Source organism: Heterodontus francisci, chromosome 2 (assembly GCF_036365525.1).
Source record: "Heterodontus francisci isolate sHetFra1 chromosome 2, sHetFra1.hap1, whole genome shotgun sequence".
NCBI classification, from domain to species: Eukaryota; Metazoa; Chordata; class Chondrichthyes; order Heterodontiformes; family Heterodontidae; genus Heterodontus; species Heterodontus francisci.
Window position 1 is genome coordinate 133,328,526 of NC_090372.1, and position 25,852 is coordinate 133,354,377.

Consider the following 25,852-nt stretch of genomic DNA (forward strand, 5'->3'; position numbering starts at 1 on the left):
GAACTGATCCTTATATGTCCGGCATAATGACCAAAATGGGATATCTGAAAGGATGACATACATTTGGTTTGTAACCTCCTTAGCACATGATACAGAACTTCTTATCAGTGTGTCGCTTTCCTCCTGCTATGGAGGTCATGGGCTGCAGTGAAGTGCCAGGAAGAGGGCAGCATTCTGTAGACTCTGAGGAGATTGGAGCAATGACCCCATGCTCAGAGGAAAATCCAAAGTAGTCAGTGATGGCACCCAAGTATCAGACAGGATCCTCAAGATTTGCCTATTGAAAGAGCATGGAAGAAGAACCAGAACAGTGCAATCCTTCATATTTACAGTTCAATGTTTGAGGCTGTGATATACCAACATGTTATGTTCATTTATTTAATAGCTTTCTGCTTAAATAATTTTCAAAACAAACTGTATCAGTATTATGACTTAACAAAAGCATAACAACGTTTATTTTCTTAAGAATTTTTCATGCAAAATAGATGTTTTGAACATTCGATGTGAATTTCATTATTTAAGACTGGTAGGTAGAATGTTGTGTACTTGTGCATTTACTAGCTTTAGTGAAAGCACTCAACAGACATCAGGTGTGAATTTTATATGATTTGGATGTGACCTGATCAGACATTCTGCACTGGTCCAGTTGCCTTGATAGGTCGAACTTGCATTCAGTGGTAGTTGGCTGCTGATCAAAGTCCCCAGCTATTTAAACATTATTTAAAAATTAAGTGCATTTCTATTGATCATCTTGAGAAAATAACAGATGCCATTTTATCCACTATTCTCCACTACCTACATCTGTTTCTGTTACATGGCAATATCTGACAAAAGAACATTTACAGAGGATCATGTGATATGATTTGCTAATTCAGTTCCAGATGCAGTTCTCATACTGGTCTTTATGCAGAGTGTTTAGAAATTTTAACAACAAAGCCCTCTTTTAGGAAATGAACAAAAATATTAATCCTTTAGAGTCAACATTCAATGGTCAATCTTATCATGAAATAAACAACTAACAGCTTGTTTTCAATGGAAGGAGAGCTTGCTGAGTACAGAAATCTCATTTGTTATTAATATTTTGCATCATAAAGCAAACATGTTTCGGACTTTCATTTTAAATAACAGCTTAAAACACGTGGACCTTAAGTTCCATACAGGTTCTCCTAATCTTCATGCACAACTCTCATGGGAGATCAGCTGAACTTGCCAAGAAACAGAATAAATGGCCAAAAATGGCCAACTTTCTTGAGGTTCTACTAATCTCCTGCTGGGAGAATAGGAAATCGCCCATGGAATTCCAGGCCTATCTACGTATAGCTTGCTGGCTGTACTGTGGCAAGTATACACATACTGATCATTTGACAAAACTATATTATGCTGACCAATACAACTATTGTTCCTTCTTCTGTTAACAAGTATAAACAACATGATTTTTTTATAACTCCTTTCAGCAGCAGATGTACTGTTGAACAAAAATCACCTTCAACAGCATTACGCTATAGCGCTTACTGGTTTGAACAACATCTATATCCAACATAAATGCTGCTGAGCAATGGAACTAGTGCAAATAGGATGAGCATTCAAAAACATGTTTTTACTTTTGTGTTTATCTATTTTCTACTGCGTTGTTTCCTCGGCAAAAAAGGGTACACTGACGTAATTTGTACTTTCCTTAAACCTAGAACCATATAATCATAGAATGGTTACTGCACAGAAGGAGTTTGTTCAGTCTGTCTTGTCTGTGCCAGCTCTCTGCAACAGCAACTCAGCTCCTCCCACTCCCCTGCCTTTTCCCGTTAGCCCTGTAATTCTCTTTCTCTTCAGATAATCATCCAATTTTCTTTTGAAAACCATGATTGAATTTGTCTCCACCACACTCACAAGCAGTACATTCTAGATCCTAACCATTTGCTGCATAAAAAAGATTTTCCTCATGTCGCCTTATATTGGTGTCATAAGAACATAAGAACTAGGAGCAGGAGTAGGCAATTCAGCTCCTCGAGCCTGCTCTGCCATTCAATACGATCATGGCTGATCTCATCTCGGCCTCAACTCCACTTTCCTGCCCATTCTCCATAACCCTTCAACCCATTACTAATTAAAAATCTGTCTATCTCCTCCTTAAATTTACTCAATCTCCCAGCATCCACAACTTCCTCCGGTTCTCGACCCTTCCGCCAAAGGGAACAGTTTCTCCCTATCTACTCTGTCCAGACCCCTCATGATTTTGAACACGTCTATCAAATCTCCTCTCAACCTTCTCTTCTCTGAGGAGAACATCCCCAGCTTCTGCAATCTATCTACGCATCTGAAGTCCCTGATTCCTGGATCCATTCTCGTAAATCTTTTCTGCACCCCCTCCAATGCCTTCACATCCTTCCCAAAGTGAGGTGCACAGAATTGGGCATAATACTCCGGTTGAGGCCAAACCAGTGTTTTATAGACTTTCCAGACTTATAGACATTCCAGTTCCGAAGAAGGGTCACTGACCCGAAACGTTAACTCTGCTTCTCTTTCCATAGATGTTGCCAGACCTGCTGAGTGGTTCCAGAATTTCTTGTTTTTATTTCAGTGTTTTATAGGTTCATCATAACTTCCTTCCTTTTGCTTCGATTTATAAAACCCAGGATCCCGTATGCCTTCTTAACTGCTTTCTCAACCTGCCCTCCCACATTCAACGATTTGTGCACACATACCTTCAGGTCCCTCTGCTCCTGCACTCCCTTTAAAATTGTATCCTATATTTTATATTGTCTCTCCTCATTCTTCCCAGTAAAATGTATCACTTGGCACTTGTCTGCATTAAATTTCATCTGCCATGTGTCCACTTATTCCACCAGCCTAGGTCATCTTGAAGTCTATCATTATCTTCCTCACAGTTCACAATACTTCCAAGTTTTGTGTCATCTAAAAATTCTGAAACTGTGTGTCCTGCACTCCCAAGTCTATGTCATTAATATAGATCAAGAAAAGCAGTGTCCTAATACCGACCCCTGGGGAGCACCACGATATACTTTCCTCCAGTCCGAAGAACAACTATTCACTACTACCCTCTGTTTCCCGTCACTCAGCCAACTTTGTATCCATGCTGCCACTGTCCTTTTTATTCCATGGGCTTTAACTTTGCTGACAAACTTGTTATATGGCACTTTATTAAATGCTTTTTAGTAGTCCATGTACATCACATCAACTGCATTACACTTGTCATGCAGGCTCCCACGTGCCAAGAATGAGGCACACATTATTTCGCCACATGAACATTAAAACTTTAAATTGTTGCTGGGAAGAAAGGAGGGCCTATTACAAAGAACTGCCAAGCGCCTGATTGGAAAGTCATTTACATAGTAACAGACAGTGCTTGGAAAGGACAAAGGGACCACTCACTGCTCCAATTTAATCCACAATGGACCTCTGACTACCAGACGTTGAAGGTGGAGGAGCTAGCATTCCAGATTTACGGCTAAAATGGCTGAATACACAAACAGACGTGGTCAGACCAATTTAGTCACATGACTAACTGGCTGCTTTTTTAAAATTTGAACTTGCCACAGAGAATTTGATCTGAGAAAGCTCTTTGCTCCTGGACTGAGAACATCTCTCTCCTGTCTGCTCTCATCTTGCCCTCACCAGCTTCGAAAACCATTGAAGATACATGAACCCTGAGAGAGAAAAGTCTCCTACAGTGAACAAGGTTTAAGAAGAATACTGGGTCCCAACGAAAAGCAAGACTACCAACAATCAAGGACTCTACAGTGAGCTTGAAGCACAATAAAAAAAAAACCTCTTCAGAGATTGCCTCAAACCTCTCCACTATTTTTCTCCTGCTCTTTTCTGTCTCTATTAGCATGTGCGTATCGCATATGCATGCTAGCGTGGGGTGCGGTGTGTATCCGTAGGCGTTAACTGAATTAGAGTTTAAGTTTTAATAAATTTCAATTTTCTTCTTTAAATCTAAGAAGGCCTGTTAATGCTCATTTCTTTGTTTTATAATTAGAAAGTGGTGAACAAGGATTCACCAAGGGGGAGCTCAAAACACTGTGTATTTCAAAATTAAACCCTTTATTTTAGAGATACAGCACTGAAACAGGCCCTTCGGCCCACCGAGTCTGTGCCGACCATCAACCCATACTAATCCCATATTCCTACCACATCCCCACCTGTCCCTATATTTCCCTACCACCTACCTATACTAGGGGCAATTTATAATGGCCAATTAACCTATCAACCTGCAAGTCTTCGGCATGTGGGAGGAAACCGGAGCACCCGGAGGAAACCCACGCAGACACAGGGAGAACTTGCAAACTCCACACAGGCAGTACCCAGAATTGAACCCGGGTCGCTGGAGCTGTGAGGCTGCGGTGCTAACCACTGCGCCACTGTGCTGATCATGGCTGATCTGTACTTTAACTCCATTTATCTGCCATAGGTCCATATCCCTTGGTACCCTTACCCCCAAAAAATTATGTGATCTCAATCTTGAGAGCTGCGATTGTTCGAGCATCCACAGCCTCTTGGGGGAAAGAGTTCCAAATCTCTACTGCAATTTGTATGAAAACGTGCTTCCAGATTTTTGACCTAAAGGACCTACCACTAATTATTAGGTAATATCCCCTCGTTCTTGTAGTGTTTTGAAATTCCAATTCCAATACATTCTAGAGGCTGCTGCAGAACATTCATGCCAGCAAAGTGAAAGTGAAACTATGACAGAAGAATAAAAGGAGAAGCCTTTGTGTTCAGCTGTTGTTGTCTTTGTCTCAGTCTTTATCTTATATCTTATACCAAACTCCACTAAACCTCACTCAAGTTCTGAGGACAGTTTTTGATTCCCTCACCGGAGGAAAGAGTGGGTTGGATTTCAGCACCCCCCCCCCACCATCCCTGCTCAGGTTTCGTGGCGAGAGGTGCTGGAAGATGCCTCCAGGAGACGGCGGCCACACACCACGGCCCAATAGCCACTCGCGACGGGACCCCAATTTGAATATTTAAATAAATTTAAATGATTGATTTAATTAAGCTCACATCGCCGCCTGATGTCCTGCTGTGATCTTCAGCCCAGTGGCCAGCATTCCATGCCTTCGGATCCCCGTCCAGTGAAATGAGGTGCAGCTCTGGTGGGGGGGGGGGGGGGGGGGGGAGGCGGGAACGGGTGAGGTAAATTTATCAGTGTGGGAGGGCGGGGAACGGGGTCAAATTAAACATCATGGGTATAGAGATGGTGAGAAGGGTTGTAGTTGAAAGTTTGTGCAGTTTGATGGGGTGAAGGTCAAATGGTAAAGGTAAGTGTTTTGGGGGGAAAGGGCAAATAATTTAACTGTTATTGGGGGGTGGTGGGAGAGAGAGAAAAGTGATGTATTTATTTATTTTAATTCAATTTACCTTTAAATATTTAAATTAGCAGGTAGAGCTGACAGCTCTTTAAAAAATGGCGTCAGTGCCAGCGCACAGGCAGCTGACACCATTGCCGGTGATGGACAGCCTGCCCCCACCACGTGATTGGGTGGGGGGGGGGGAGCGGCCCGCCCCGGGAATGCAAATGAGCTGCCGCATTGGAGATTGCGGTGACTCTATGGCGTGCGGCCCGCGGGGGCAGGCTGTCATTTTTTCAACTCGCTGACCTCAGTGGCGAGATTATAAAATCCTACCCAGTTTCTTTGTATCTACTCTATCAAATCCATTTAACATTTTAAACAGCTCGATTAGGTTACCCTTTAATCTTTTGTACTAAAGCCAAATTTATGCAATCTATCCTCATAATTTAACCCTGTAAATCCCAGTGGAATCTGTGCTGTACCCCTTTCAGTCCTGAGATGCAGTGCCCAAAGAGGAATGCAGTACTCCAGCTAGAATCTGATCAAAGCACTATGCAACTGAAGCATAATTTCCTCCCCTTCATAATCCAGCCCCCCCTTGAGGTAAAGGGCCAACATGCCATTAGCCTTAATGATTTATTTTTGTACCTGTCTGCTTGTTTTAAATCATTTGTGTACTTTGACTCCCAAATCTCTTTACTCCTCTACTGTTGCTAATTTCTCAACATTTATAAATACTCACTTATCTTTCTTAGATCCAACGTGGATGACCACACATTTACCAACATTAAACTCCCACCTGCTATAGTTTTGCCAACTTAATCAATTTGTCTATGTCCCTTTGCAACTTCCTCCTCCCATCTGCGCTACCTACAGTCCCTTCTATATTAGTGTCACCTGCAAACTTGCATAAAAACCCTATTCCTTCTTTTAAGTTATTGATAAATATAATGAAACATTGAAATGTGGGAACACCACTTGTCACATCCTACCATCAAGTACCTATCCTTCATCCCCACTTTTTGGCTCCCATCTCCCAACAAATTTCCCTCTTGTCACAAAGCTACCCCCAATTCCATATACTCTCATTTTTGCCAATAATCATTTGTGTGAAACCTCATCAACTGTCTTCTGAAAGCCCATGTAGATAGCATAAATAGCTATTCCCTTGTCAACCTTATTAGTGACCTTAAAAAATTCAACTGGATTAGTCAGACGTGATTTAACTTTACCAAAGCCATATTGGCTGTCTCTGATCAGCTCATATGTGTTCAAGTGCTTAGCCACTCTATCCTTAATGACAGATTCTAGTAACTTCCCACAATTGACATTAAACTGACAGCTCTGTAACTACTTGCTTTTTCTCTCCCACTGTATTAAAATAATGGAGGGACATTAACAAATTTCCAATCTAATGACATAGTTCCGAAATCAAGAGAGCATTGAAAGATTAAGGTAGTAGATTTGAATTATTTACCTAATGTCTGGTTGTCATAACTTACTGTCTGGTAGATTTAGAAGTTGTGTATCAGAATTTACAGGGTATTCAGCTGACAAATGTAACCACTTGCTGCCAGAAACCTGTCTAAATGTCCACATGCCTATAAGTCTGGGTATTGCCTCCTTCAAGTAATGTCTACTTTTGATTTCCACACTTTAGGAAAAAGGGCAACAAAGAATATGAATGGAAGTCTACTGAGATAAAACAAATGGGGAAAATGAAAGAATTGGTGTAAAAGGCCATTTGCAGATGGAAGTTTTGATTGCAGAACTGGTAGAAGCAGGAAAAATAAACTGGAAAATGGGAGCTAGACTTAAAGAAGTACTTTAATTAAAATCATTTAAGTTTTGGGTATTTAATTGGCAAAATAACAATCTTTGCACTTATTTTGGCTAATAAAAGCTTAGCTTCTGACCTGCCAATGCATTTGTTAGAATTGTTAGAATTAAGAGGTCACACTTTTTTGACTGTCATTCCTTGAGTTGTTGGAATTATTAGTTCCTAGGAAACAGGTGTATGAAGCTAAGAGATTGAAAATAGGCATTTTGCTTTGTGCATTGGAGGAATAAATTTAGAAGGAATGATTGCAAAATATAGGAGCGTGTATTGAGAAATTTCATACATGAAAAGGCTCAGCAAATGTTATAGACAGATTTTCTAAAAGTACTCACTTTAGAGATTTTGAAAAATCAACTTCTCTCCCATAATTTCATGATGTAGTTAACAATTCTCAATTGCTCAGCCTGACATTACAAATGTATCAAAACTTTAAAAGTGTTAGAGAGATTTATCTGTTACACACATCCAACTGTTACATCTATCTGCTATGCGGAAGTAGATTATGCTTTCAGTACGGTTTGTTGAATGACTCTTTGCTAAGGAAATCAAAAATTTGCAGGAATAAAATTAGAATCCCAATTTTTTCCTGCAGATTTCCGTTCTACTTGTCCCTAATGAAGCATAACTCTGCAGCTGGGCGCTGTAATTAACCAGACTCAAAAATTAACAGACATTTCAGATGCCTACTCCCTTTTTAATGTTACAATTTCTTTGTAGGTCATGATTTCGAAATATGTTGTAATTTGTGTAGATGTTTATTTTTTAATGAAATAGTATTTTGCCGCCATACCTATCACTATTCCACTTGTTACGACCCAGTGAGGAAGGTGTCTAGGGTTCCCTTTCAGCCTTCACCTGGTCTTACCGTAACAGGGTTTAATTTTAAACACCACCGTGTTTTTTGCTCCCCCTTCGTGGATCATTGTTCACCGCTTTCCAATTAAAAGGCAAAGAAACCAGCTCTATCAGGTTTTCTTAGGTTTAAAGAAGAAAAGTTGAAATTTATTAAACTTGAACTTAAACTCTAATTTGGTTGACGCCTATGGATGCACAACGCAACCACGCTAGCATCCATACACGATACACACGTGCACATAGAGACAGAAAAGAGCAGAAGAAAAATAAAGTGGAAACGTTTGAGGCAATATCTGAAGAGTTTTTGTTACAGTGCTTCGAGCTCACTGTAGAGTCCTTGATTGTGGGTAGATCTTACTTTTCGTTGGGGCCCAGTATTCTTCTTAAACCTTGTTCACTGTAGGAGACTTTTCTCTCTTGGGGTTCATGTGTCTTCAGTGGATTCAGAGGCTTGTGAGTAAGAGATGGGAGCAGACAGGAGGGAGGTCTTATCATGTCCAGGAGCAACAGTCTTTCTGAGTTCAAACTCTCTGGGGCTAGTTCAAAAGACCCTGGAGCAGCCAGTTAGTCATGTGACCAGCTGGTCAAACCAATACTGGATTGTAGCACCTTATCAGTCTCTGGAATGCTCCTCTTACACACAATACCTGGTGTTCAAGATCCATTGTGGGTTGAATGTGTCAGGGAATGGTCCTTTGTCCTACCAAGCACTGTCTGTTATTATGCAAATATATTTTCCAGCCACGGCTGTCATATTTAACAAGTAATTTCCTCGCTCCAGCAACACATGGAGACTTTGTTTTTTAATTTACATAGATTCCTAATAGAGGATACCACTAAGGTTGAAATGATTAGGAAAGAAAACAAAATAAATCAAGAATTTGATAATGCCAAGCTTGAATTTAAAAAGCCTGCCAATTGTCGGAGAAATGGCAGACTAATAAAGTTAAGAACTTCCACAGTTTTGAAGTCCTGGGGAAGAATGACTTTGAAAAGGACAGTGTAACAAGTCTTTATTTTAACACAGTAAAGATGCAAGCAGGAGAAACAGTGTGCAAATCAGTAAATATGCAAGATGAAAAAGTGAACGGGAGCAATAAAATCAATATATAGAATATCAATCTCTTTAATAAAGAGAAAGATTACTAAGATTTCGACAGGAGGGGTTGGAGTCCAGAGGTGAAACACAAGCTGTTCCTTCTGTTCCCTGAAAGGATTCAAGCTGGGTATTAAAAGTTCACCAGATATGGGGTTGGAACACAAGCATGTGATGGCATTGCCTATACATAGTGATGCAAAATCATTTTCACATGCCTCTCTCAAAGGATAAAGTTTTTAGAGGGACCTTTGCCTTTCCCTTGGCTTTACTGTAGGTCCTATTATCCCTTACTCCCTGGTTATTGAGAAACAGCTACCCAAGAGACTACCAGTGCTCTTGAAGGGCTCAGTCCCAGCATAATTCCTCCTTTAAAGTATTCGGCACCTATAACTGCAGTGTGGCCTAGACTGTGTATGTGGGTACCTCTAAAAAATCAACCCTGGCAGTGGACCTTTTGGTCTACATCTTACAGAGCTTGATCACTGTAACTCCATTTCCAACCCTGACACAGCACTGAAACACTCCTGATCAGTCATAAATGACATCCCTGTTACAATAAGACAGAAAGACCAGGCGGAGGCTGAAAAGACCCTGAGACACCTTTCTCACCTTGTCCTAACACACTCAACAACCTTTTCTGTTACATTTTCAAAAAACGCAATCAAGTTAGTTAAACCCAATTTGCCCTTAACAAATCTGTGCTGGACTTCCTCAATTAATCCACATTTGTCCAACTGACTGTTAATTTTGTTCCCGATTATTGTTTCTAAAAGCTTTCCCACCACTGAGGTTAAATTGACTGCCCTGTAGTTCCTGGGCTTACCCTTACACCCTTTTTTGAACATTTGCAATTCTTCAGTCTTCTGGCACCATCCCTGCATCTAACTGCTTGTTTTATTTTACAGTTGTCACCAATGCCAGAAGTGCAACTATAAATAGAGTTACTATGAAAAAGTATCAACCAGGGAAGGAAATTCGTTTCTATTGACGTTCTTCCTTTCAACAACTTAATATTTCCATAAAAATGATAGCTGCAACAATGGTTTGACATTTTCATTATTGACCTTAAAATTTCCAGTATTCGTATGCCATATATTAGAAATTCCACTCCTTATAACTATCAGTCGGACTGCTTGTATATTACAAGATCCTATATTTTTAATAAACTGTGCCTTTAAGCGTGTACACATACCGTTTTTTCTCTCCCATGTTTTGTAACCTTCACCAATTTTCTCCTTCCCTTCCCTCTTCCCCTGATGGCAATGGTTCATTACTGGGATTTGGTTCTATGGTTGTCAGTTAGCTTCTCATCCCTCGCACAATTGGCCATTATTCATGTGTGAACTTTGAGGGTGAGCATCAGCAGCCTATTCAAGCTCAGGGAGCATCATAGCACAGGTCGTGTTCGCACCCAATATTTTGTGCACTTCAAGCAAGGGTCACAAGTTGTGATTTGGAGTAAGTACCATAGTCAATATTTCCTTTATTATCACAAGGGAACTGAGACGAATTGCAACACCCTTATTGTTGCCTTGAATTAGTTCAGCTAACTCATTAAAGACTGGTCATTGGACATCAGAGGTTTCTCAGATACGCACTGGATAAAACTTGCTGAACCACATATCAAATTATGGAAAATGGTTATCCAAATTAGTATTGTGATGTTCATTACACCAGTATAAATTCAAGATTTATTTAAAAGACAGACCTTTTCTTCCTTTAGTATCACTTATTTTATCCATTGATTTTGGACTGGATTTCTCCCTTTTCTCCTAACTATCCATTTGAGTCTACCTATCCCTTCTATCTCTATTTCTGCTCATATTTCTGTCCTGAACTCTCACATGTTTCTGTCCTGAACTCACACATGTATCACTCATTCTCTCTTGCTTCCATTTACTTTTAGTCTTTCTCACTTTAGCCCATTTCAGTTTTCTTTCTATTCATCTGAACCATACATTAGAAAAGCACACAGTAACAGAATGAAAAGCATAACTGCAGGCTTGCCAGCAATTCATGATTCAAAGAGAAGGGATCCTATGCAAACCTATGCTTTTCTCATTTATTATAATTAATCTAGTTATGACTGGGGGAAAACATGACAAATTGCTTGATTCATATTCCATGCAGTCAGAATGTATCATTACCTCTTGTGAACTCTGATCCACACTCTTTATGCAGATGTGTTCTGGACGAGCCGATGGTGGAGGTGGTGCTCTGCGTTTCTTTACGTCCGTCATTTGAGATATTCTCAATATGCTACTAGCAGACAACGATGGATTCAAAGTAGCTGATCGTGAATTAACAGTTGGTGTAGATGGAGCTGTTGAATAGCCCTGTAGTTAGTACGTAAAGATTTGATTAATCAGCGATGGACAAAAATAATGTATATACAACCACATAAGGTGTAAAAATTACTTAGCTATTAAAATGTCATATCAACTATTTGCAATATTGGATGATTATTTTGGGTTAGAAATGATTTTCAATTCAAGAAATAACATAAAATTACATTATTCTTGCTTTAATACCAATAGGTTCTCACATAAGAGTTCAGAATAGTGAGATTCTCAAAGTGGTTCTTGGAGGTGATGGGCATTCCCATAATGATACTGCTCATCCTTCTCCTAGCCGGGGTGGCGGGGGAGGGGGATACTGTTGAAGCGACCTTGGTGAATTGCTGTAGTGCATCCAGTAGATCATATTCACTGCAGCTAGGCAATGGAGGGAGCAGAGCTGGTAACAGGGGCACCAATCAAGCAAGCTGGATGGTGTTGACTTCCTTGACATGTTTTGTAGCTGCATCAATCCAGGCAAGTGCTGAGCCTTGCATCACACTCCTGACTTAAGTCTTGTAGATAGTGAGAAACCACTTGTCACAGAATATGCAGCTTCCACCTGCTCTTGTAGCCTCCTTATTGATATGGCTGGACCTGTTCAGCTTCAGGTTAATAGTAATCTCCAATAACTGATCAATAAGGCAACTAATTTACAGAACAAAGGTTGGGGAAGATTACCTTGTTCCTGTAAGCCTACAGCAGACTAATCTGTAAAAGAATACTACCCATGTATCACACATGTATGGTTACAGACTATTCAAATGTGTACGACAGAGAACCAAACATGTAAGATTCTGGGCTGAATTTTGTGCAGACCTTGGGAGAGGAAATGGGGGGGGGGCATAAAATCATGATGGGAGATGTAGAAAGTCCAACATCATTAAATCCCATCCTGATTTTGTCCATGGTGACAAACATGGTGGGCGGAGATCAGATGACGATGCAACGGGCAGGCAAGGTATTGAAGAGCAAGAAATGCTGGAACCACTCAGCAAGTCTGGCAGCATCTGTGGAAAGAGAAGCAGAGTTAACGTTTCGGGTCAGTGACCCTTCATCGGAACGATGACCCGATGAAGGGTCACTGACCCGAAATGTTAACTCTGCTTCTCTTTCCACAGATGCTGCCAGACCTGCTGAGTGGTTCCAGCATTTCTTGTTTTTATTTCAGATTTCCAGCATCCACAGTATTTTGCTTTTATTTTAAGGTATTTAAGAGGCCTACTGACAGCAATTTTACTCGTGGTTTTAAACTTACAAAACAGCTCATGGGATTCATGGGACTTCAGAGCTTCACCTGTTTCATGGAGGCTACATGGAGGCGGGAGCTCATTGCTGGCTGCAAGGGGAAGCCATCGGGAGAGGCAGCATCGACTGCCAGGCAGGGTGGAGAAGGGAGGGCATCATCTCAAGAGTGGGGGCAAAGGTCCCAGAACTGTGGGGTGGCATTCCAAGGGGGGGGCAACAGGTAAGTACCACTTCATCAGAGATGTCAAGTGGAGGGAAGGAAGGGGGCCACTGGCAGGGAAGGCTTGTACTCAGGGAGATGCCACCTCTCATGGGCCTCATTCGTCCAGGCTTTGGGGAACCCATCGAAGTGGAGGTGCAGCAGAGTGGGAGGGAGGTCCAGGCACTTGCTGTGGCACTGCAACAACCTGTGAGGCCACAGCAGGGTCAGCATCAGCCTCCAGTCTATGGAGAAGGGTGCCGAGAGGAAAGTCATATGGCTCCCCCATGCAGAAGGAGGTACCCTCTAGAGTGTGTCTACAGGTCGAGGCTCAACTTCCTGCAGATGTCCAAGAGGCCTTATCAATGTAGACTGTGCCTCTCCAGGGAGGCCATCACTGACCTTTGCGTTATGATGCAGGATGAGCTGTGCCCCAGGAGACTTGGTGGAAACCCAAAGCCAGTGGTGCTGAAGGTCACCGTGGCACAGAACTTCTACGCCTCTGGGTTATTCCAGAGATCCACTAGGAACATGCATGGGATCTCACAGTCTGTGGCCCATCGGTGCATCAGGGAGATCACCAATGCCCTTTTCAGGAGGGCCAATGACTATGTGTGCTTCCATTCGGATCCCAACTCTCAGGCTGAGAGGGCCATCGGGTTGGGGGCCCTCGCTGGATTCTCCCAGCTGCAGAGTGTCATCAGCTGCATGCATGTGGCCATCAAGGCTCCTGAACACCAGCTAGTGGCCTTCATCAACAGGATAGGCTTCCACTCCCTCAATGTACAACTTGTCTGTGACCACCGTAAACGAATCCTGCAGGTTTGCGTACACTTCCCGGGAAGTTGCCACAATGCCTACATTTTGAGGCAGTCCCAGGAGCCAGAGCTTTTATGGCCTCTCTCCTGCCTTCAGGGATGGATCCTTGGAGACAAGGGCTACCCACTGAGGACATGGCTACTGACACCCATGAGGCACAAATGCAGAGCAGAGGTACAACTCCTGCCACAAGACAACGTATGCGACCATAGAGCAGGTTACTGGTCGGCTGAAGATGAGATTCAGGTGCCTTGATCGGTCTGGTAGAGCCCTTTAGTGTGCTCCATTGAGGGTTTCATATATTGTGGTGGTCTGCTGTGCACTGCACAACATGGTGCTACAGAGGGGTGGGTCTTGAGCAATGAGGAATGTGAGGAGTGCGACACCTCCTCGGACATTGAGGACGTGGAGGAGGAAGTTGACCAAGCATCGCCAGATGAAGGACCCAAGGATCAACAAGACAGACACCATAAGATACGTGCACCTGGGACTACCGAAGTATGTAGGTGACAAAGAACAAAGAACAGTGCAGCACAGGAACAGGCCATTCGGCCCTCCAAGCCTGCGCCGATCTTGATGCCTGCCTAAACTAAAACCTTCTGCACTTCCAGGGTCCGTATCCCTCTATTCCCATCCTATTCATGTATTTGTCAAGATGCCTCTTAAACGTCGCTATCGTACCTGCTTCCACCACCTCCCCCGGCAGCAAGTTCCAGGCACTCACCACCCTCTGTGTAAAGAACTTGCCTCGCACATCCCCTCTAAACTTTGCCCCTCTCACCTTAAACCTATGTCCCCTAGTAACTGACTCTTCCACACTGGGAAAAAGCTTCTGACTATCCACTCTGTCCATGCCACTCATAACTTTGTAAACCTCTATCATGTCGCCCCTCCACCTCCGTCGTTCCAGTGAAAACAATCCGGGTTTATCCAACCTCTCCTCACAGCTAATGCCCTCCAGACCAGGCAACATCCTGGTAAGCCTCTTCTGTACCCTCTCCAAAGCCTCCACATCCTTCTGGTAGTGTGGCGACCAGAATTGCATGCAATATTCTAAGTGTGGCCTAACTAAAGTTCTGTACAGCTGCAGCATGACTTGCCAATTCTTATATTCTGTGCCCCAACCGATGAAGGCAAGCATGCCGTATGCCTTCTTGACTACCTTTTCCACCTGCGTTGCCACTTTCAGTGACCTGTGGACCTGTATGCCCAGATCTCTCTGCCTGTCAATACTCCTAAGGGTTCTGCCATTTACTGGATACTTCCCACCTGCATTAGGCCTTCTAAAATGCATTACCTCACATTTGTCCTGATTAAACTCCATCTGCCATTTCTCCGCCCAAGTCTCCAACTGATCTATATCCTGCTGTATCCTCTGACAATCCTCAACACTATCCTCAACTCCACCAACCTTTGTGTCATCCGCAAACTTACTAATCAGACCAGCTACATTTTCCACCAAATCATTTATATATACTACAAACAGCAAAGGTCCCAGCACTGATCCCTGCGGAACACCACTAGTCACATCCCTCCATTCAGAAAAGCACCCTTCCACTGCTATCCTCTGTCTTCTCTGACTGAGCCAGTTCTGTATCCATCTTGCCAGCTCACCTCTGATTCCGCGTGACTTCACCTTTTGTATCAGTCTGCCATGAGGGATCTTTACTGAAGTCCATATAGATAACATCCACTGCCCTTCCTTCATCAAACATCTTTGTCACTTCCTCAAAAAACTGAATCAAATTAGTGAGACATGACCTCCCCTTCACAAAACCATGCTGCCTCTCGCTAATAAGTTTGTTTGTTTCCAAATGGGAGTAAATCCTGTCCCGAAGAATCCTCTCTAATAATTTCCCTACCACTGACGTAAGGCTCACCGGCCTATAATTTCCTGGATTATCCTTGCTACCCTTCTTAAACAAAGGAACAACATTGGCTATTCTCCAGTCCTCTGGGACCTCACCTGTAGCCAATGAGGATGCAAAGATTTCTGTCAAGGCCCCAGCAATTTCATCCCTTGCCTCCCTCAGTATTCTAGCGTAGATCCCATCAGGCCCTGGGGACTTATCTACCTTAATGCTTTGCAAGACACCCAGCACCTCCTCCTTTTTGATAATGAGATGACTGAGACTATCTACACTCCCTTCCCTAGTCCACCATGTCCTTCTCTTTGGTAAATACTGATGCAAAGTACTCATTTAGTACCTCACCCATTTCCTCTGGCTCCACACATAGATTCCCTTCTCTGTCCTTGAGTGGGCCAACCCTTTCCCTAGTTACCCTCTTGCTCTTTATATATGTATAAAAAGCCTTGGGATTCTCCTTAATCCTGTTTGCCAATGACTTTTCATGACCCCTTTTAGCCCTCCTGACTCCTTGCTTAAGTTCCTTCCTACTGTCTTTATATTCCTCAAGGGATTCGTCTTTTCCTTGCCTTCCAGCTCTTCCGAATGCTTCCTTTGTGTTTTTGACGAGGCTCACAATATCCCACGTTATCTAAGGTTCTGGAAACTTGCCAAACTTATCCTTCTTCCTCACAGGAACATGCTGGTCCTGGATTCTAATCAACTGACGTTTGAAAGACTCCCACATATCAGATGTTGATTTACCCTCAAACAGCTGCCCCCAATCTAAATTCTTCAGTTCCTGCCTAATATTGTTATAATTTGCCTTCCCCCAATTCAGCACCTTCACCCGAGTACCTTAAAACTTACGGAATTATGGTCACTGTTCCCAAAATGCACCCCTACTGAAACTTCGACCACCTGGCTGGGTTCATTCCCCAATACCAGGTCCAGTACAGCCCCATCCCTAGTTGGACTATCTACATATTGTTTCAAGAAGCCCTCCTGGATGCTCCTTACAATTTCTGCCCCATCCAAGCCCCTAGCACTAAGTGAGTCCCAGTCAATATAGGGGAAATCGGGCACACCTCTGAAGGATCTGCTTTCTGTGGTTGCAGACCTGTTGGACATTGATGGAATGGATCATTTTCCTGTTGATGTAGGCCACTCCCTGGTACGTGGGAACCTTGATGGCCACGTGCGTGCAATTGATGACACCTTGCACCTGGGGGAATCAGGCGATGGCCCCAAAGCCAATGGACCTCTCTGTCTGGATCCAGAAGAGCACATTGTCGCCCACCCTTTTGAACAAGGCATTGGTCCATTTTGATGCAGTGATGAGATGCTGCCTGGGAGAGCCCACACATGTCCCCAGTGGAGCCCTGGAAAGAACCGTATGTGTTAAAGTTTAGTGCCACGGTGACTTATCAGGCCTACGGGCATTAAGTGTCCACCAAGGCCTATAGGTCGCAGCTCATCCTGCAGCATGTGCCTAACATGGTGAAAGCCTCCTTTGAGAGCCACAGTCTTTGTCGATACTGTTGCTCGGACATCTGCAGGTAGTTTAAGCGAGTTTGGTGCACTCCAAGCTGCGGATCATCCCTTCTTGGCTCAGCTGCCTGCTGCCGGTCTCCTATGTGCCCTTCCCCAGCTTGTCGAGCGCAGGCTGGCACTCTTGCTTCTCCTGCTGCTCCTGCAGTGGAGCCTCTAGTGCCTGGTCTGCCTTCCCTTTGTGCTGCTCTTGCTCTGCACGGGGGTCCAAGAAGTCTGGGTGTATAAGTCCCATGACTGTTGATCCCTCCCTTTCTTGTGCGCTGCCCTTGGCGTGTACCTCCCCTGGGACCTTGTCCTTGTCACTCCCCTTTGCACCTGCACCAATGCCCCCCTGCATCTTTTCCTGAGAGTCCACCATCAGACGAGGTTCCCACTGCTGATGTCAACCCGCCAGCACACTAAACTCCCACTCTTACATGCCTGCCACTGCAGACCAGCAATGGCATCTGCTCCCCTCACTTCCACCTCAGGTCAACCAGGAACCAAGCAACCACCTCAATATGGCTGACTTCCATAGGCGACGCTGAGGCCTGGCCTCAGTGCCACAAGCTTTAACCGGTTGATTATCTGAAGGGACCCGTGATCCCTGTTCGCCACTTGTGAAATCCCAAACTCTGCATAAAATCACATACAATTGCATGCAAATCACTTCAAAATACCTGCTCAACATGCTCAATTGCCTTCCTGTCATGTCATAGTGGCAACGCCGCCTTGGAGCTATGCCGCTGCTGGTGAAATGCAGAACCAACATCACAACGTCGGGGTTTCAGGTGAGTGCATCTCTTTCTGATTTTTTGGCCCATCCTGCCTTCTATCCTGCTTCTCAGGGCCCCATAAATTCAGCCCAGACGATATGAATAACCATCAGGTTCTTGAGATTTATATACCCTAAGTCCCATTATCTTTTCCATTACCACTGATTTTATTTATCCAGAATCCAATAAGTTCATCTAAGAATCATCGAAAAATTACAGCACAAAAGGAAGCCTCTCTGATAGAGCAATTCAGTTTGTCCCACTCCCCTGCTTTTTCCCGGTAGCCCTGAAATCTTTTCTCTTCAGGTGCTTATGCAACACCCATTTGAAAGCCATGAATGAATCTACCTCCACCACACTCTCAGGCAGTATATTCCAGATCCTAACCACTCGCTGCGTAAAACAGTTTTCCTCCTGTTGCTTCTGGTTCTTTTGTCAAACACTGTCTATCAGCATCCTCTGCTTCTCGACCCTTCTGCCAACAGGAACAATTTTTCCCTATCCATTCTGTCTTGTCCCCTCATGATTAGAACCCTCGATCAAATCTCCTCTCAAACTTCTCTTCTCTCAGGAGAACGACCCCAGTTTTAACAATCTATCCACATAACTGAAGCCTCTCATCCCTGGAACCATTCTCGTAAATCTGTTCTGCACCCTCTCTAAAGGCGCCATATCCTTCCTAAATGAGGTGCCAGAACTGAACATAATACTCCATCTGAGGCCAAATCAGTGTTGAATAAAGGTTTTTCATAACTTCCTTGTTTTTGTACTCGATACTTTTATTTATAGAGCCTGTATGATTTACTAATCACTTTCTCAATCTGCCCTGCCACCTTCAACGATTTGTGCATATATACCCCCAGGACCCTCTGCTCCTGCACCTGCTTTAGAATTGTATCCTTTATTTTATATGCCCTTTCCTCATTCTTTCTACCAAAATGGAACATTTCACACTTCTCTGTATTAAATTTCATCTGCCACATGTCTGCCCATTCCGCCAGCCTGTCTTTGTCTTCACCTCACTATCCCCCTCACAGTTCATACTACTTCTAAGTTTTGTATCATCTGCAAATTTTGAAACTGTGCCCTGCACCTGCAAGTCTAAATAATTAATATAGATCAAGAAAAATACCGACCCTTGGGGAACCCCACTATACCTTCCCCCAGTCCAAAAAAAACTGTTCACCACTTATCCCTATTTCCTGTCACTCATCCAACTTTATATCCATGCTGCCGTTGTCCCTTTTATTCCAGGGTTCAAATTTTCTGACAAGCCTGTTATGTGACACTTTATCAAACACCTTTTGGAAGTCCATATATACATCAACTGCATTACCTTCATCAACCCCCTCTGTTACCACATCAAAAAACCCAATCAAATTAGTTAGGCATGGTTTGTCCTTAACAAGTCCATGCTGGCTTTGCTTAATGAATCCACATTTGTCCACTGACTTAATTTTATCCTGAATTATCGTTTCTAAAAGCTTTCCCACCACTGGGGTTAAACTGACTAGCCTGTAATTGCTGGGTTTATCCTTACACTTTCCAGTCTTCTGGCACCATCCCGATATCTAAAGAGGATTGGAAGGTTATGGTCAGTGCCTCCGCAATTTCCACCCATACTTCCCTCAGTATCCTCATACGCATCTGATCTGGTCCTCGTGACTTATCAACTTTTAAGTTTAGCCAGCCTTTCTAATATCTCCTTTTTATCAATTTTTAGCACATCCACTGTTTCAACTGCTTCCTCTTTCACTTTGACTTTAGCAGCATCTTCTGTAAAGACAGGTGCAAAGTTGTCATTTAGTACCTCAGCCATGCCCTCTGCCTCCATGCATAAGTCCCCTTTTTGGTTCTTAATTGGCCCGACACCTCCTTTTCGCACCCTATTACGAATTATATGCTAATAGAAGACTTTTGCATTCCCTTTTATGTTGGCTGCCAGTCTCTTCTCATACTTATTACTTTTTTCACTTCCTCTCTGAACCTTCTATCTTCATCCTGGTTCTCACTTGTATTGTCAACCTGACATCTGTCATTCGCACCCCATTTCTGCTTCATCTTATTCTCTATCTCTTTCAACATCCAGGGGTCTCTGGCTTTGCTTGTCCTACCTTTCCCCCTTTTGGGAATGTACCACCACTGGAGCCAAACTATCTCCTCTTTAAAGGCAACCCATTGTTCAATTATAGTTTTGCTTGTCAATCTTTGATTCCAATTTACCTGGAGCAGATCCGTTCTCACCCCACTGAAATTGGCCCTCCCTCAATTAATTACTTTTACTCTGAATTGCTCCTTGTCCTTTTCCATAGCTAACCGAAACCTTATGATACCATAATCACTGTCTCCTAAATGTTTTTCCACTGACACTTGATTGACTTGATCCACCTCATTCCCCAGAACGAGATCCAGCAATGTCTCCTTCCTTATTGTATTGGAAACATACTGACGTAGGAAATTCTCCTAAAAACACTTCAGAAACTCTTCCTCCTCTCTGCCCTTTACACTATTACTATCCCAGTATACAGTGGGATAAAGTCTCCCATTATAATTACTCGATAGTTTTTGCACTTCTCTGTAGTTTCCTTGAAAATTTGTTCCTCAATATCTTTCCTATTAGTTGGTGGTCTATAGAATACACCTAGCAACACCTCTATTTTTGTTTTAGCTCTATTCAAATAAATTCTATCCTTGACCCCGCTAGGACATCCTCTCTATCCAGCACTGTAATATTATCCTTAATCAATACTGTCACCCCTCCTCCTTTCATTCCTTCCCTAATTTTTCTGAATACGTAGTATCCAGGAATGTTTAGAACCCAGTTCTGCCCTTTTTTGAGCCAGGACTCCATTATTGCCACAATATCATACTCTCACAAGGCTACTGGCACCTGCAGCTCACCAATCTATTTACCACACTCCGTGCATTCACACACATGCACTGTGAACCTAATTTAGATTTAATGCATTCCCTCTTATTCTGAGCCCAACTAATACCTTACCATTTCTTACTCTAGTAATATCTGTCTCTGCCTATTCATTGTGCACACTGTTTTTCCTCTCTCATGTTACCTCCTTGCCATTCCTCCTGCCAACAACACTAGCAAACCACCCCGCAAGGAAATTGATTCTGGCTCTGTTCAGGAGCAATGTGTTGTGTGGCACTACCACCGTGCTAAATGGGATGGATTTCAAACTGATCTAGCAACTCAAAACTGGCCATCCATGAGGCACTGTGAGCCATCAGCAGCAGCAAAAGTGTATTCAATCACAATCTGTAACCTCATGGTCCAGCATATTCCCTACTCTACCATGACCACCAACAACCCTGGTTCAATGAAGAGTGCAGGAGGGTGTGCCAGGCGCAGCACCAGGCAGACCTAAAAAGAGGTGTCAGCCTGGTGAAGCTACAACACAGAACTACTTGTGTGCCAAACAGCGGAAGCAGCATGCGATAGACAGAGCTAAGCGATCCCACACCAACAGATCAGATCTAAGCTCTGCAGTCCTGCCACATCCAGTAGTGAATGGTGGTGGACAATTAAACAATTGACAGGAAAAGGAGGCTCCACAAACATCCCCATCCTCTACGGTGGGGGAGCCCAGCACATCAGTGCAAAAGACAAGTTCCGAAGAAGGGTCACTGACCCGAAACGTTAACTCTGTTTCTCTTTTCACAGATGCTGCCAGACCTGCTGAGTGGTTCCAGCATTTCTTGTTTTTAGTGCAAAAGACAAGGCTGAAGCATTTGCATCCATCTTCAGCCAGAAGTGCCGAGTGGATGATCCATCTTGGCCACCTCCTGAGGTCCCCAGCATCATAGATGCCAGTCTTCAGCCAATCCGATTCACTCCACATGATATCAAGGATCGGCTGAAGGCACTGGATACTGCAAAAGCTATGGGCCCTGACAACATTTCGGCAATAGTACTGAAGACTTGCACCCCTAGCCAAGCTGTTCCAGTACAGCTGCAATATTGGCATCTACCCGGCAATGTGGAAAATTGCCCAGGTATGTCCTGTGTGTTACGACCAAGGCAGGAGGAGTGCACTGTCTTTCTCTAGTTCCACTTCTCTACGGGTCACAACAGAGATTTAAATGTGTACCCAGTTACTGATACAGCCAATTAGACATTCAATTTCTATTTCAAACTAAAATCCACCAACCAGGTTTTTTTAATAAATAACCAAAATTATCAATTAATTATTAAACAAGATGTCTTCAGTAAACATGCAAAGCATTAACAGATTGAAATATAAAAATTCCATTCTGCCTTAGCCCAACACATACACACAGCGCCCCCAACGCCCCCCCCACCACCCTCGCAACCCCCAACCAGTTAAAGAAAAAATAAAGAAGTTTTCTCTGCAGAGATCTTTTTACAAAAAAAGATGAAAAAGAATACTTTGGCCAAATACTTGTTTATCCTTGAAGGCAAGGGAGAAGACATGGAACGATATCAGTTGTCCCTTTATTGTGGCTTCCCAAATATGCGTAGACGGCTGTCACTTGGACTTTTCTGGAGCAGTTCTTTTCAGGCGGCATCGAGAATTAATCTGGCAGGCTTTCCAGGAGAAATGTGACATCAGGGGTTTCAGTCATCACATGGTGGATTCTCAGGGTTTCTCAGAGAGGTGGAGAAAAGATGAGCTGGGTGTTTCTCGCTGAGCAGGCTGACCCCAACTGACTCAAAACAATATTCCAAAAGGAGACCAACTCTTGACCACCACAGATCTTGACATGCCATTTCTCTGTAAACAACTCCCCCTAGTCACTAAGTCTTCTGTTGTTTATTTATCTTAAGACATGTGACATCCAGAAAATGTTGTTTTTAAACAGAAAGCTCAAGTCCCTCCAGTGACCTTTTTTTAAAAAAAACAAAGTCAGCATCTATGGAATCACTTCAATCCCAAATGAATCCATCTCCACAATCTTCAACCACGAGTCCTCAAAAAAATATTAAAATATAGTACTTTCATAACATGCGCACAATATCACAACTGTACACGTGGCTGAACAGCTGGTATAGAAGGGAGGGTTTCAGATATCTGGACCATTGGGATGTCTTCAGGGACAGATGGGACCTGTACAAGAAGGACGGGTTGCATCTAAACTGGAGGGGCACAAATACTCTGGCTGCGAGGTTTGCTAGCATCACGTGGGAGGGTTTAAACTAATGTGGCAGGGGGGTGGGAACCATTGCAGTCGGACAGCAAGTGAAATAAATGAGGGGAAACGAGTAAATAAGGCCAGTGAGACTAAGAGGAAGAGCAGGCAGGGAGATGTTACGGAGCACAGCAGGACTGGTGGTCTGAAGTGCATTTGTTTCAATGCAAGAAGTATAACAGGTAAGGCAGATGAACTTAGAGCTTGGATTAGTACTTGGAACTATGATTGTTGCTATTACAGAGACTTGGTGAGGGAAGGACAGGATTGGCAGCTAAATGTTCCAGGATTTAGAAGCTTCAGGCGGGATAGAGGGGGATGTAAAAGGGGTGGGGGAGTTGCATTACTGGTTAAGCAGAATATCACAGCTGTACTGCGGGAGGACACCTCAGAGGGATCATGCAGCAAGGCAATATGGGTGGAGCTCAGGAATAGGAAGTGTGCAGTCACGATGTTGGGGGTTTACTACAAGCCTCCCAACAGCCAGCGGGAGGTAGAGGAGCAGATATGTAGACAGATTTTGGAAAGCGGTAAAGGTTGTAGTGGTGGGTGATTTTAACTTCCCCTATATTGACTGGGACTCACTTAGTGCTAGGGGCTTGGATGGGGCAGAATTTGTAAGGAGCATCCAGGAGGGCTTCTTGAAACAATACGTAGATAGTCCAACTAGGGATGGGGCCGTACTGGACCTGGTATTGGGGAATGAGCCCGGCCAGGTGGTCGATGTTTCAGTAGGGGAGCATTTCGGGAACAGTGACCAAAATTCCATAAGTTTTAAGGTATTTGTGGATAAGGATAAGAGTAGTCCTCGGGTGAAGGTGCTAAATTGGGGGAAGGCTAATTATAACAATATTAGGCAGGACCTGAAGAATTTAGATTGGGGGCGGCTGTTTGAGGGTAGTCTTTCAAACGTCAATTGATTAGAATCCAGGACCAGCATGTTCCTGTGAGGAAGAAGGATAAGTTTGGCAAGTTTCCAGAACCTTGGATAACGCGGGATATTGTGAGCCTCGTCAAAAACACAAAGGAAGCATTCGGAAGAGCTGGAAGGCGAGGAACAGACGAATCCCTTGAGGAATATAAAGACAGTAGGAAGGAACTTAAGCAAGGAGTCAGGAGAGCTAAAAGGGATTATGAGAAGTAATTGGCAAACAGGATTAAGGAAAATCCCAAGGCTTTTTATACGTATATAAAGAGCAAGAGGGTAACCAGGGAAAGGGTTGGCCCACTCAAGGACAGAGAAAGGAATCTATGTGTGGAGCCAGAGGAAATGGGCGAGGTACTAAATGAGTACTTTGCATCAGTATTCACCAAAGAGAAGGACTTGGTGGATGATGAGCCTAGGGAAGGGAGTGTAGATAGTCTCAGTCATCTCATTATCAAAAAGGAGGAGGTGTTGGGTGTCTTGCAAAACATTAAGGTAGATAAGTCCCCAGGGCCTGATGGGATCTACGCCAGAATACTGAGGGAGGCAAGGGAAGAAATTGCTGGGGCCTTGACAGAAATCTTTGCATCCTCATTGGCTACAGGTGAGGTCCCAGAGGACTGGAGAATAGCCAATGTTGTTCTTTTGTTTAAGAAGGGTAGCAAGGATAATCCAGGAAATTATAGGCCGGTGAACCTTACGTCAGTGGTCGGGAAATTATTAGAGAGGATTCTTCGGGACAGGATTTACTCCCATTTGGAAACAAATGGACTTATTAGCGAGAGGTAGCATGGTTTTGTGAAGGGGAGGTCGTGTCTCACTAATTTGATTGTGTTTTTTGAGGAAGTGACGAAGCTGATTGATGAAGGAAGGGCAGTGGATGTTGTCTATATGGACTTCAGTAAAGCCTTTGACAAGGTCCCTCATGGCAGACTGATACAAAAGGTGAAGTCACATGGGATCAGAGGGGAGCAGGCAAGATGGATACAGAACTGGCTCGGTCATAGAAGACAGAGGGTCGCAGTGGAAGGATGCTTTTCTGAATGGAGGGATGTGACTAGTGGTGTTCCGCAGGGATCAGTGCTCGGACCTTTGCTGTTTGTAGTATATATAAATGATTTGGAGGAAAATGTAGCTGGTCTAATTAGTAAGTTTGCGGACGCCACAAAGGTTGGTGGAGTTGAGGATAGTGATGAGGATTGTCAGAGGATACAGCAGGATATCGATCGGTTGGAGACTTGGGTGGAGAAATGGCAGATGGAGTTTAATCAGGACAAAAGTGAGGTAATGCATTTTGGAAGGTCTAATGCAGGTGGGAAGTATATAGTAAATGGCAGAACCCTTAGGAGTATTGACAGGCAGAGAGATCTGGGCGTACAGGTCCACAGGTCACTGAAAGTGGCAACGCAGGTGGATAAGGTAGTCAAGAAGGCATACGGCATGCTTGCCTTCATCGGTCGGGGCACAGAGTATAAAAATTGGAAAGTCCTGCTGCAGCTGTACAGAACTTTAGTTAGGCCACACTTAGAATATTGCATGCAATTCTGGTCGTCACACTACCAGAAGGACGTGGAGGCTTTGGAGAGGGTACAGAAGAGGTTTACCAGGATGTTACCCGGTCTGGAGGGCATTAGCTATGAGGAAAGGTTGGATAAACTCAGATTGTTTTCACTGGAACGACGGAGGTGGAGGGGCGACATGATAGAGGTTTACAAAGTTATAAGCGGCATGGACAGAGTGGATAGTCAGAAGCTTTTTCCCAGTGTGGAAGAGTCAGTTACTAGGGGACATAGGTTTAAGGTGAGAGGGGCAACGTTTAGAGGGGATGTGCGAGGCAAGTTCTTTACACAGAGGGTCGTGAGTGCCTGGAACTTGTTGCCGGGGGAGGTGGTGGAAG

General features: G+C 43.7%; 1 protein-coding gene across 8 annotated transcripts in view; it reads right to left on the bottom strand.

Moving 5' to 3' along the window:
* cobl (cordon-bleu WH2 repeat protein) overlaps positions 1-25,852 on the bottom strand; it is a 559,613-nt gene that overhangs the window by 196,730 nt on the left and 337,031 nt on the right. For all 8 annotated transcript variants that reach the window (XM_068011045.1, XM_068011049.1, XM_068011098.1 and 5 more), the window contains one exon: positions 11,254-11,442. In XM_068011045.1, coding sequence (XP_067867146.1) covers positions 11,254-11,442 — 189 coding nt within the window. The remainder of the gene's footprint in view (positions 1-11,253; positions 11,443-25,852) is intronic.